This window comes from Rhamphochromis sp. 'chilingali' (assembly GCF_963969265.1).
Source record: "Rhamphochromis sp. 'chilingali' genome assembly, chromosome: 1".
Classification (NCBI taxonomy): domain Eukaryota; kingdom Metazoa; phylum Chordata; class Actinopteri; order Cichliformes; family Cichlidae; genus Rhamphochromis; species Rhamphochromis sp. 'chilingali'.
The window spans coordinates 2861747-2874960 of NC_137929.1; the positions used below are offsets into that span (position 1 = coordinate 2861747).

Consider the following 13214-nt stretch of genomic DNA (forward strand, 5'->3'; position numbering starts at 1 on the left):
GCATCAACACCTGAGCTTCATTCAGACTCTGTTATTGAAGATGTTGTTGGTACAAAGTTCATCTGCTGCTCACATGAATCCATGAAAGATTTATTTCACTGATGTTTCTTCAAAGCTCATTTCAACCTGTTGAAGTCATGAATGAAAGTGCAGACTGAGAGTGGATCACATGATGTTTGAGGTGTGTCATGTGACATGTTCAGTGTTGTCACACATGTCTAGATTGTCCCTGATATCATAACTGCTCAAACACTGATGATTATATTTGAAGAATTATTCCTGATGGCAGCAAAGTTTGAATGGAGCTCTCTGTCTGTGCTGATTTGTCGCCCTCTGGAGGTCAAAGCACAAACTGCATGATGTCACTGTAACCACCACAGAGACAGGAAGTGTTTTTATGACTGAAACACTGAAATGATGCTAACGGCTGTCGTTAGGCTCACTGACAGCAGTGCTGATGTGTTCATGTCAAACACTGGCTCAGGTCAGACTCCTTCATCCTTCTCCAGCGTGAGGCCGCCCTCAGACCCACAGGAGCTCTGACCTTTGACCTCCTGACCCTAACCATTTTAGTCTTGTTGCATCTGCAAATCCATCCAAACTGTAGCCGAGCAAAAGAAGCTGGAAGCTGTTCTATGAATGATGTTGTTGAAGGAGCTTGGAAAGAAAAGCGTCTGGACTTCTTTAAGTTGCTTGATGAGGGACATGGACGTCTTAACGCCCACTCACATCCTGGGACATTTGATCACAGGAAATCACATGATAGCGTGGGGCTAGATCTCACAATGGGTTCACCCAAAACCTTGGCTGATTGTGACCCACACCCGTTCTCACACCGTGGCTCGTGTGATTAGGTAGAGGATCAACAGGGGCTCCGTGTCCCTGAATTTAAACTGAATCTATCTGCAGATGTCGATGTACATGGATGTACATGGAGTTTAATGTGCAAAATGAACTTAGTGTGCAAAGTGACCTGATGTGCAAACTGCAGTTTGAGGTCGGTCAGCTGTTCAGGAGTCTGATAGCAGTGGGGAAGATGGAGTTGTTGAGTCTGGATGTTCTACATTTCACACTTCTGAACCTTCGTCTCGAGGGCAGAGGTGTGTCTCTCCTCTGGACTCTGTGATGGTAGCTGCTCTGCAGAGAGGGCAGCGGGGTCCTGATGATCTTCTCCACAGTTGTTATCACTCTCTGCAGGCGTTTGCGGTTTGCAGTAGTGCTGCCGTACCATGCAGTGATGCAGCTGGTCAGGCTGCTCTCCACAGTGCAGCTGTAGAACCTGCTGAGGATCTTGGCCAACATACCAAATTTCCTCAGCCTCCTCAGGAAATACAGCAGCTGCTGAGCCTTCTTGACCAGCTGTGTGAGTTTGAGTCCCTCACTGACTCAAACTCCTTCAGTGACACTTGCAGCCTTGCAGATTAGTTTGCTGATCCTGATGCATCTCTGGAGCTGATGCTGTCCCCCAGCAGACAACAACAACATAGATGCTCTCACTAGTCCACTTTACCCTCTAATCACATCTCTGACATCTGCAGGTTGCTCCAGTAGAGACTGCTGTGCAATGCCAGGTGTTTGTGTTTGTATTTGTCTGTAGGTACACATTAGATATGACCATAGACGCACACACACAAGTGAACACAGCAGCACAGATGGTTTCCACCTGCTTCCCTCTTTCTTCACACGACTGTGAGGATGATGAAGAGGTTTCAGGACGAGGTGGTCAGCAAGCACAGGATAAAGCAGGGCCATGAAACTCTCTGGTGCAGCAGATGTTTAATCAGACTCAGCTTTAGGCTTCTTTTCCCACCTGGCAGCAAAGTAACAGCTTCACTAATGTGAACAGTCACAATGTTAAACGTTTCTATATCTTCATATATTTTTATCTGTTGATGCTGCAGAATAAAGTCTGTTAACAGAGTGCAGGATGTGTAGAGCAGGTCCAGCTCTCCCTTTACTGTGTCCACTTTCATCAGCCCCTGTGAAGTGACACAGAGTGCATGTGTGTCTGTCAGCTGTTGTTTGTTGTGAAGGATGGAACAAATGAACACACACTTTTAGAGAAATCTGAAAAAGCAACACGTGCTTGGGCTCCTTCTGTGCTCGTCTTCATTAATGCTGATCTTTCTTTCCTGTTTGTTCTTTGACACAAGCTTCAGTCTTTTCTCCCAGGGCTCCTTCACACTTAGAAACACACCTACATTCATTTATACACAAACATCATGAAACAAAGGCTTTGTAAAAGAGGACATGAGATCCTCTCTGAACAGCACATTCATATCAAACACAGGACTGAACAGGATATACTGAGTCTGTGCTGTTTTCATTGTTACTTGCTGAGTATTTTTCCAGTGTTTGAAATGTGACTCAAGTCTGATTCTTCTACTGTGTGTGAACTCTAAGCAGCTGCATTAAACAGCTGCTTTTCAAACCAGGCTTACTCGGGAAGTAATCCGATTACTTTTTTCAAGAAACGAGTAAAGTGAGGGATTACTATTGCAAAAAAGGTAATTAGATTACTGTTACTTTGCCGTAAGCACGCTGCGTTACTGCGTTACTAAAACCGCAGCTGTGTGCAGATGAACAATGGATAATCTATCGAGTGTGGAGAGAGTGTGAGCGTGCAGCGTTTAAAGCGTGGAAGCACTGACCTTACTTTGAGTTTGACTCTGTAAAAAGTGACAAAAACATTAGCATCCGCTGTTCACTGCGTGGGAAGACAACATGCTCACTCACTATGTGTTAATGGGCATGCTTATTTATAACTTTGATAAAATGTCATAAAAATAATTCCATGCCAGCTCACCATTGGTGATCAGGTAGTTTCTGTTCCAGTTCCAGTCCCATAAATCATGAAGCTTGCTGCCAGAAAAGCTTCAAATCTCCTTTGAAAGCTGTTTGTGGTCTTGATTGTGGGAGCTTCAGTTGTCTGACTCCAGCTGCCACACAGTGCTCACTGATATCATTTGCAAAAACCCCAGTGTGACAATATTTATCAGGAAGTGACGACTTTTCTTTGAACATTTGCTCAGGCTAAGCTGTGCTTTCTACCACAGTTGGGAATTTCCTGGTTTACAACAAATTATTGTGTCAACACCGCATAAGATTTCAAACTACAGGAAAATCACTGGAGTTATAAGAGGCAGACAACGACACACACACCACATGCATGCTGTTGCTATTTATTGTGGATTAACCTGTCAAGGGCAAGAACAAAATAATTCTGCCTCAAATACAGGAAATCATAGCTTTCCTGTATTTCCTCCATTGTTGGCATGCTGGTTAGTGCTGTTGCTCCACAGTAAGAAGGTCCTGGGCTAAATTATCCATGAATGTAAACGGCTGTGTGTTTCTATCTGATAGACTGGTGAGCTGTCCAGGGTGTACCCTGCCTGGTAACCTATCACTTCAGGGTTATTTCCCAGCCCTGCTGCAACCAGGATAGAGATAGGAGGATGGTAGTTGTTGTAGACCCATTCAATTTCAATTGAAGGATTAAAATGTTCCAGGAGCTCAACTTACTCCATCTGAACATGTTTCAATCGTGTTTTATGAACACAACATGCAGGTTTACTGAATATGAAAAGGTTGTGTTGATTTAACTCAGTTGTTTAAGTTTCTGCCAAAGCAAAACCTTTGTGTGCAACCAGTGTCCACTATTGAATCAAGTAAATCCAACATGTTTTTGTCAGTGCAAAAGGAGTTACAGTGCCTGTATTCCTGCACAATATTGTCCCGGGAGGGAGGAAAACTTTCTGGTGAAGTTTTGGTTGATTTTTGGGTTTTGCTTGACACTAGGTTGATTTTATCAGTGAGGTTTGGATTGTTTTCTTTCTCTAAGAGAGAGAAAGATGGTTTTATGCTTGGACATGTTTGCAATGGGCCCCAGTATTTGTTACTTTATTAGTATTTTATTGGTTGCGTTTGTTTGTGCTTTTGTTACAGTGCACTGAGATAAGAACATCTGAGAGGTGTGATCCACCGGTGGTGATATTTTGGTATTTTGTGAGTTCCCGATTTAACAAATCAGCTCTTTAATCCAGACCTGAGAGGTTGAACTTTAAAGCGCTATAAAATATTCTTACTGGAAACAGTGGCAAAGTGTTTTTCTCCATGATTATAATGGGCTTGGGAGAAATTCACTTATATGTGACATTGATCACATGAGAAGTCCTGAGCCTAAAAGGATTGCAGCGAGTCAATCCAGTCCAAAAACAAGGAGCTGTTTTCCTTTAAAATGATGACGTCATCCTGCTGGTGATGGAGGCTCGAATAGGCTGCGCGTGAGACTCCATTATCAGCAATATCTGGTATGAATGTGTGTGGATGTATGCATGTGACTGGACTGTGATGGACTGACGACTAAAAGTTTAACTGACTTGATACTGAGAGAAAAACGGTGCCGACTTTAGGATTAGTGAATGTCCACAACAATTCACCCAGCCTGTAGAAGAAGGGTGGAGGTTTTGTCTTGCTTTGTTTGTGCAGGAGCAGAAGGATGACAGAGACTAAAGGGGGAGGCTGTAGCTTCACATGAGTGTGAGCTGCAGACTGAACCCTTTGGTTGCTAATGTTGAGTCACTGATGTTTGCATTAAGAAAATTGTGTTTTATTAGCTGTGTTTTAATTAAGGTATCACATTATATTGTTGGGAATGTTAAATGCTAAAGTGAAGAAAAGCTTTGATTTCACTCATGACTGAACATGTTATTATTAACCATAGCAGGCCACTGTAAAGAGTCAATTAACTGTTATAGAGGAAAAAAAGGCCAAAAACTCTGTTAATACCTATGAATAACAGGCAATGATAGACTTGTCACATTCAAAATAGAGATATGTAATAACAAACACGGGTCCGTGTCATTTAGGTTCTCCATTGAAATAGTCAATCATTTAGAAAAGTAGAATATATATATATATATATATATATATATATATATATATATGTCTCAACGCTGTTTCTCAATAATATTAAAAACCTAAAAACTATTGTTGTGGAAGATAGAAGTCACTGTGACAGCCCTCTGACTGTGGAGGACGTTTGTAATCCTATTTCTGCACTTAAGGCCAACAAATCTCCCGGCACAGATGGTTTAACTGCAGAGTTTTATGAATCATTTTCTAATCTCCTGGCTCCGTTCTTACTGCAGCTTTTCATAGGAAGTGTAGAGAATAACATCCTCCCTCCTACTCTTACTCAGGGTCTCATAACACTTATTCCAAAGCCAAACAAAGACTTACTTCTTATTGATAATTGGAGACCCATCTGTCTGCTCAATGATGACTATGAGATTATGGCTTTAGTACTTGCTAACAGAATGAAAGAGTTCTTGGACACAATTATGGATGAGACACAATCAGGCTTTATGAGAAACAGACACCTTTCTAAGAACATGAGACTGGTTTTAGATCTACTTGATTACTCTGATTTGGTATCTGACTATAGCTTCATTCTCTTCCTGGATTTTTAAAAGGCTTTTGATACAATTGAACATCAATTTATTTTCCAGTTTTTAGAAAAATTTGGCATTTTTCTGTAAAGCTATCAAAACCTTGTACACGAATGGCAATAGCTCAATTAAAATGATTAAGACTCCACCCAGAGATTTGACCTGTTATACAAGGAATCAGCACAGCTGATAAGGAGCTCATCATCAGCCAGCTAGCTGATGACACCACACTCTTCTTGAAGAATGCAAATCAAATCCGTCCAGCCCTTAGTGTTATTAGTGATTTCTCTGAGGCATGTTAATACTTTTAGCTATTTTATATCCATAAATGTAAGTTTATTAATAAAACACCATATTTCTGCCTTTTTATAAGGATATGAATTGTACATACAATCAATTTCAGACTCTACCAACAAAAAGCCTCTCAGAACAATATTTATATTGTAACAGTTGCTATTGTAATGCAGTGTATCACCACATGGCGGCGCCTCCTGTCTCACGACTGGTGTCACCCCCTTTGTGTTCTTCTTCGCACTCCTGTAATGGATGCTCCCGTGTGTAGGCGGACTAGTGTGCTCTTTAGTAATGTGTGGTAGAGGTAGCACTTTTATTTTTGATATTGTAAATAAATGAGTACTTTTTGGAAAGTCAGAAGCTGTTGCTCATTCGCTATCCACCTGCACACCTCCGCGGCTGGCTTCATCTCCACTGCACGTTACAATATGTTGATTTTTTTCGCCTACTCATATCATAATTTTTTTACTCCTGGTTCTGTATGTTCATGTTCTGTTCTTTTGTAAACTTCATCTGTTTGTATGTTGTATACTCATTGTGTTTCAATAAAGTTCGATTTAAAAAGAGGTACGTTCTAAACGAAGCTTCAGACGTCACTGATCACGTGACTCTGGCCAAACGAATCAAGCCTCGACACGGTGCTTCTGAAGCAGCGCGTTGATCTTTCTGACACACGCACCGGAGCGTCAGCTTCAAGCGGACCATCACTACGTCTCACATCTAAAGGTGTCAAGGTAACTTTGAACTGAGTTCAGTCAATCTGGAGTTTTTCCAAGTTTTCTGTTGCTCTCTGTGAGAGAAGAGCGTTAAAGGCGGGGCTCTCCAGAGTCCCGCCTTTAACGCTCTTCTCTCTTCTTCCGTTGTTTTTTCCCTGCTAATTTTAGCATCACACGGCACAGCTTCTGTATCACGTGGTATAAGGCTCCGCCCTTGTCATTTGTTGAGCAGGAAGAGTGAGCGCTTGTTTTCATGCAGAGTACGTCCCGGATCAAAATGTGAAGTTTTACAAATCACCACTTCTTTAGTGAATATCATTTCAGTCTCAGACAACCTCGTTTCTCTTACAGAGGTTGAATGCACCTTCTGCGGATGGCGGTACCACACAGTGTGCGTGGACTTCCCCTGCACAGAAGGCAACTACAAATGCTGTGAATGCTAAATAAACAGAAACAAATGATCCCTGTTGTCTTTGCTTGATGATTGGTTTGAGTCTTGACAATCCACATTGCTGGCGTTGCATCTTTCAATGGCAGCAATGGCAGGTATCAGTGCTCAAACCTTTTGTGTTTGTTTCCAACAAGTTACCCACCTCGGGAAACAAAAATGTGTTCTTTTACTTGTCAGATGAACATATGAGACACTTTGACTCTTCAGTGCAGTGTGGAGCCTAACAAAGATCTGTTTTGTGTCCCAGCTGATCAGCAGGAGGAGGAGAGTCTGACGGAGCAGCAGAGGAACATTTTCAGCTACTTGGACTCAGCTCAGCCACTACAGAGGAAACAATGAGCTCAATACAGAAGGTGACAGACAGAGAAGGACCATATGACCAAAGATATTTATCACCATATACATTTGAACATTTGCCATAACGATGTAGCTGACGATATAATTGACACCAGACAAAATACTTTACAGCTGCACAACTTTATTAAAAACCCATCAATGTATTTTCACTGAAACAAGCAGCTGTTGTTTATGTGCATTAAAGTTATATAAAAATGTAACAGTGCAAATGCAAATTCCTCGCTGACAGTTTAACCAAAAGGCGTTTCCAGTGGAAACTGGCCGACACATCCTGAGCATAACCATGTATAATATCCACTAAACTTCAGAAGAGGTTATACAGTCGTGGCCAAAAGGTTTGAGAATTGCATAAATATTGGAACCTGGAGAAGTTGCTGCTTAAGTTTTTATAATACAGATTTGTACTTTATTTCAGATTGAACCTTTAAAGGGGCATTTCTGGACTTTTAAAGACCAGTAATGTACTTTTAAGGGAACATTTAAAAAAAATGTTCCTATAGGTACAAAAATGTTCTTCTCTCGTACCTCTATTTCTGAGTGTATCATGTAACACTATAGAATCTATAGTGTTACATGATACACTCTTTATATATTCTGAGCTAAGTTGATCTATAGATCAACTTAGCTCAGAATATATAAAGCATATAAACAGTTGCAGCAATATGATGCAACAAACACAGCAGCTACTGATCCAAAATACTCAAAGCTTCATAGAACTGAAACCAACATTTATTTTTAGCTCCATCCTGCTGCTGATACAGACTTTAGGTTTCTGAACATTAAACTTGTTGCTGCCTTTCATAGTGTGTAACTTGAAGGCCCTGAGTACTCTGAGTACTTTCTCCCACACTGGAAACACTGGGATGATCACATTATTTGAACATTACCTAATAAGACTGATTCAGCACAGACAGTTATGTTAAACTTTCCTAGCAGTCCTTCACAAACAGGGAACAGTCTGTCTATTCTCTCCATCTGTCAGCTGCTGCTGGCTCTTCCTCCTCCTCTTCCTCACACACTGCTGAGTTTGTCCTGGTGGATCATCAGGGCTGCAAAGCCTCACAGATGATGTGCAGCAGTGGCTCCCTCAGTCTGTCCTCACTCTGGACACTTGCAGTCGTCACACATGGAAATCAAATGTGTGATAAGCTGCAGGATTCAAACACAAGTGTAACTTATAAACACATGTTCATACTTTTATTCCACAATCAGAGAGAAAGAAACAGAGAGAGAGTGCAGGACAGACAGACAGGTGACAGTCTCAGGTGTACACACTGCTACACAACAGCACCAGAGAAGCAGGATTTAGTGTTTGTGTTATTACGAGTGTAAACAAGAAGAGTTCCAGATGGTGCAGTGGACACATGTGTGACTGCTGTGATTAAAGCATCTTTCTTTCAGCTTAACGAGTGAACCGTCAGCTCGTTCAAACACACGTTAAAGTGCGTTTGGCTCGACACCACCGAACAGAGGCAGCAATATAACACAGCTAACATTAACAGTGCAGTGAATCCTGCTTGTGTCGTGATGTTCAGGACTGCAAACCGAGCAGCATCACTGACTTTCAGCTTGTTGTGTTTGTGGATATATGACTGACTTTAATTATCCACAAAATCATCACATTCTCTGTCAGATTAAGGTCGACTATTGAACGGCGTATATTTTAAAGGCTTTAAAACCAAGTTAACGCTGAAAGTACAAACATCACTAATGTCACATAACTCTGCCGACAAGGCATAGCTATGGCTATGAAATGCTCTTTGTGTATCACTTCTTCATTATGAAAGATGTCATTAATGCACTAGTAATGTCTCATCTGGAGTATTGTTCAATCATTTGGTCAGCAGCTAATAAGACAGATCTTAACAGACTTCAGTTAGTCCAGAATAAGGCGTCCAGATTAGTGTGAAGATGTTCATACTATACTAATATTGATCAAATGCATAATAACCTTTCTTGGCTTCCTGTACAGGCTAAAATATTCTATGGCTTACTTGTAGTTCTAAAGAAAGCAATTCTGTTAAACACACCACATTTATTCTGCTCAGCTGCAGTATCCAGATGAAATACATCATCATATTACACAGTTTTCAACAAACTGCAATTTAGTAAATGCTCGAGTTAAAAGTAACGTTTTGTAAAACTGTTACATTTAGAGCAACTTTTAAGTGGAATAAGTTGCCTTAAAAAATTAGAGAATTATTCAAAACTTCAATGAACACTTAAAAGCCGATTTACAGAGCTTTTAGTTGTTGTAAATATTGTACGACATGATTTGTTTTTGAAATTTGTGTAATGTGCCTCAATGTTATTGATATTATTATTATTATTATTGATTGCTTATATTTGAACAATTGTGAAACCTCACTGTGGATGTAAGAGTGAAATTATGTGGATATCTTGAATCCACTTTATTGTGTAATATTTTATGTGAGTATTTGACGGAAGACGAGCCACATCTGTTGTGGAAGCTAACGGGGTTCCTTTAGAATAAACAAACATAGGATTTATTATCACTGAATAATTCTGTATAAATCTATACAAATTATAGAAATATGTAATAGGAAACAACAAAATAATCTAAATTATAAAAGTGTGTGTGTGTGTGTGTGTGTGTGTGTGTGTGTGTGTGTGTGTGTGTGTGTGTGTGTGTGTGTGTGTGTGTGTGTGTGCATGAGTTTAGTGTTTGAACAGTCATGAATTATCTCTAACAGCAGGTTGGATGTAATGTGTTAGAACTACCAGCAGGTGGGGATAAGAGACCTTTAAGGTGTTTGGTGCCACGCTCCACCTTCAGGTTTAAAACTAGTGTTAATGGAGTTTGAAGGTTGAGTTTGTTCCACGACTGCATTTCACTCACTGCCACTGTTTGTATCTCTGTCACTGCAGGACCAACATGGAGCCAGAAGTCAGCGCTCTCAGGAGGCCGACAAACCTCACAGAAGAAAGGGAGAGAAAAAACACACCTGTGACGAGTGTGGGAAGGGTTTTACTGTGAGGGCTAAACTAAAACGGCATCAGGTCATCCACACTGGAGAGAGACCGTTCAGCTGTGACTTGTGTGGAAAGTCTTTTTCCTTCAAGGGTCACCTAAAAACACACCAACTCATCCACAGTGGAGTTAAAGCGTACAGCTGTGATCAGTGTGGGAAGGGTTTTACTCTGAAGGCTTCACTAAAACAGCATCAGGTCATCCACACTGGAGAGAGACCGTTCAGCTGTGACTTGTGTGGAAAGTCTTTTTCCTTGAAGGGTTCCCTAAAAACACACCAACTCATCCACAGTGGAGTTAAAGCGTACAGCTGTGATCAGTGTGGCAGAGCTTTTACTCAAAGTAGCCACTTACAGAGGCATCTAGTTACCCACTCTGGAATTAAGCCATACAGCTGTGACGAGTGTGGGAAGGGTTTTACTGTGAGGGCTTCACTAAAACAGCATCAGGTCATCCACACTGGAGAGAGACCGTTCAGCTGTGACTTGTGTGGAAAGTCTTTTTCCTTGAAGCGTTCCCTAAAACAACACCAACTCATCCACAGTGGAGTTAAAGCGTACAGCTGTGATCAGTGTGGCAGAGCTTTTACTCAAAGTAGCCACTTACAGAGGCATCTAGTTACCCACTCTGGAATTAAGCCATACAGCTGTGACATCTGTGGAAAAACTTTCAGCCAGAGAGGGAGACGAAATGAACACCTACGCATTCACACCAGACATGATGTATACTGCTGTGAACAGTGTGGTAAATACTTTACAACTCACACACACTTACAAGAACACATGTTTACCCACACTGAGGAGAGACCTTATCAATGTGACCTGTGTGAGAAGACTTTTAAATCTCCACATGACCTGAGACGACACCAACAGATCCACACCAGAAAGAGACTCTACAAGTGCAGCTACTGTGAGGTATGTATTTATATTGTTATCTTGTCATTTTAGCCTGACTGTTTGGAACAACTCTGCTCATTAAACTGTGTTAGCATGTTAGCAATTCTACTGCATGGAAAAGCAGCTCTGAGTGATTATTCAGATTTTCCTTTCAGTTATGATTTTAGTATTACTGTAGTATTATGGTGGTAGTATTGTAGTTATTGCAGCCCAGTAAACTGAGTGTGTTAACTGAAACAGTCAAATGTAGTTGGACGTCTGCAGAGATGCTCTTTATTTCAGGCGACGTTCAGGATACAAATGTTGAAGGACTGACTTACACTGTCTTTGTGTCTTTGTTTAGAAGCAGAGCGACACAGATGGATCCAGTTCTCAACCCTGTCATGACTGTGGTGGTGGGAAAGACTTTCATTGTGACCTCTGTGGAAAAACTTTCAGTTGGCAAAAGGCCCTAAAAAGACATCAACGTAGACACACTGGAGACAAACTGAAATACTGCAAAGAATGTGGGAGAAGCTTCACCACATCAAGTGAGTTAAAACAACATGAACTGATTCACAGTGGGGTTAAAAAGCACCTCTGTGATCAGTGTGGGTCATCCTTCACCACTGCAAGTCAGCTTAAAACACACAAAGGAGTCCACACAGGAGAGAAACCACACAAGTGCAGACACTGTGAGAGAAGCTTCTCACAGTCAGGTAATCGTAACATTCATGAACGTGCACACATGGAAGGAAACTACAGCTGTGACCAGTGTGACAAGAGCTTCAGGAATCTCAGTTCATACTCTGCACACAAACGATCCCACGTTACTAATAAACTGTTTCACTGTTACCAATGTGCCCAAACATTCACCTCATTGTCTGCTCTGTGCAAACATCAGCGCGATCACTCAGGGCTGAAATCACTCCCATGACTGGATCACAGTGAATCTGAAGACACAGAAAGATCCTCTGGTTTCTGTGTCAGACTCAAAAAGCTTGAGATCAGGCTCCACAGAGTTCAGATAGAATCATTTAAACTTGTGTTGAACTGAACTGGTTGCTGGGCTGAACTTCTACATAATACAGATCTACATGGGATCTTCTTTTCTGTGTTTTACTGAGTCAGTTTTGTCCTTTTTTCTCTGTCCTGGTTTTGCTCGTCTGTAAATGATTGAAACTCAGTCAAATAGTTCATTGTTCTCCAGCAAAACGTTTTGGAAACTCATGTTTAACCTTTAAAACTCTGACATGTTTTAGCACACAAGGCTTCATCGGGGAGTTCACTCATGATTGGACCATGAGAACAAAGGTTTTTAGTTCTTTCAAAGAGAGTCTTGGAGATGTTTGATGTTTCTGTTTTTCTGAAACCACCTGAAAGAAAAACTATTTTTCTTGCTTTATGTAGTGTGGAAGTTTTTAATGTTTCTTCATCTGTGATGTTCTTGAATGTGTTCACGTGAAGATGGTACAAATAAACTGTCCTTTCAGCTTTAGCTCCTAATTTATTCATTATTTATGGATGTAGCACAGGACTAATTTGCCCACTCAGTAAATCTCACTCATGGTCAAGAAATTGAAATAAACCTTGTTTCCCTGCTGGATAGTGATCCACTGTAACTCTGCTGCTCCTTCCTGTTTAGGATTTCTGTGGCTGAAGTAAAATTCCCTCCATCCATCACTTATCCCAGCTAACCCAAAGCGGGAACGTAACAAGTGGGGGCTCGTCCGGGATCTTTGAAAAGGGAGTTCTGTGTTGGATTTGGTTTTCTTTTTGATTATCTCGCTTTGGCACCTTTTAGAGATTAATAACTTCCCAGTTAAGGTAGGTGAGTACCCAGCTGAGCTTTTTAAGTTCCTCCTTCGGGCACTCTTTTGTTATTTTGCCTTTGTTGTTTTAGGAGTAATCCTGGGTGGGGATTAATTCTCTGTTGGGGGTAAGCAATTCAGGGCTGCGGTCGCTGAAGTTCTGCCTTTAAAGTTGCCTCGAGCCCAGCACGCTCCGGAAGATAGACAGGGCAAGGTTTTGGAACTGGGTAAGTTGTTTTGTTAACGTGTGTGTTGCGGAAGGTACGTT

The 13214-nt window shown here is 41.2% G+C and overlaps 1 protein-coding gene across 2 annotated transcripts in view; it reads left to right on the top strand.

The window, feature by feature from the left end:
* Positions 1-12963, top strand: part of LOC308398076 (uncharacterized protein) — a 30829-nt gene extending 17866 nt beyond the window's left edge. The window contains exons 2-4 of one of the 2 annotated variants that reach the window (XM_080884475.1): positions 10158-11174; positions 11500-11686; positions 12781-12963. In XM_080884475.1, coding sequence (XP_080740601.1) covers positions 10158-11174; positions 11500-11686; positions 12781-12800 — 1224 coding nt within the window. In that variant the 3' untranslated portion in view covers positions 12801-12963. Of the gene's footprint in view, positions 1-10157; positions 11175-11499; positions 12700-12780 lie in introns of those variants that run through there. The other variant, XM_080884474.1, reaches the window with a different exon arrangement.
* The last annotated feature ends 251 nt before the right edge of the window (positions 12964-13214 follow it).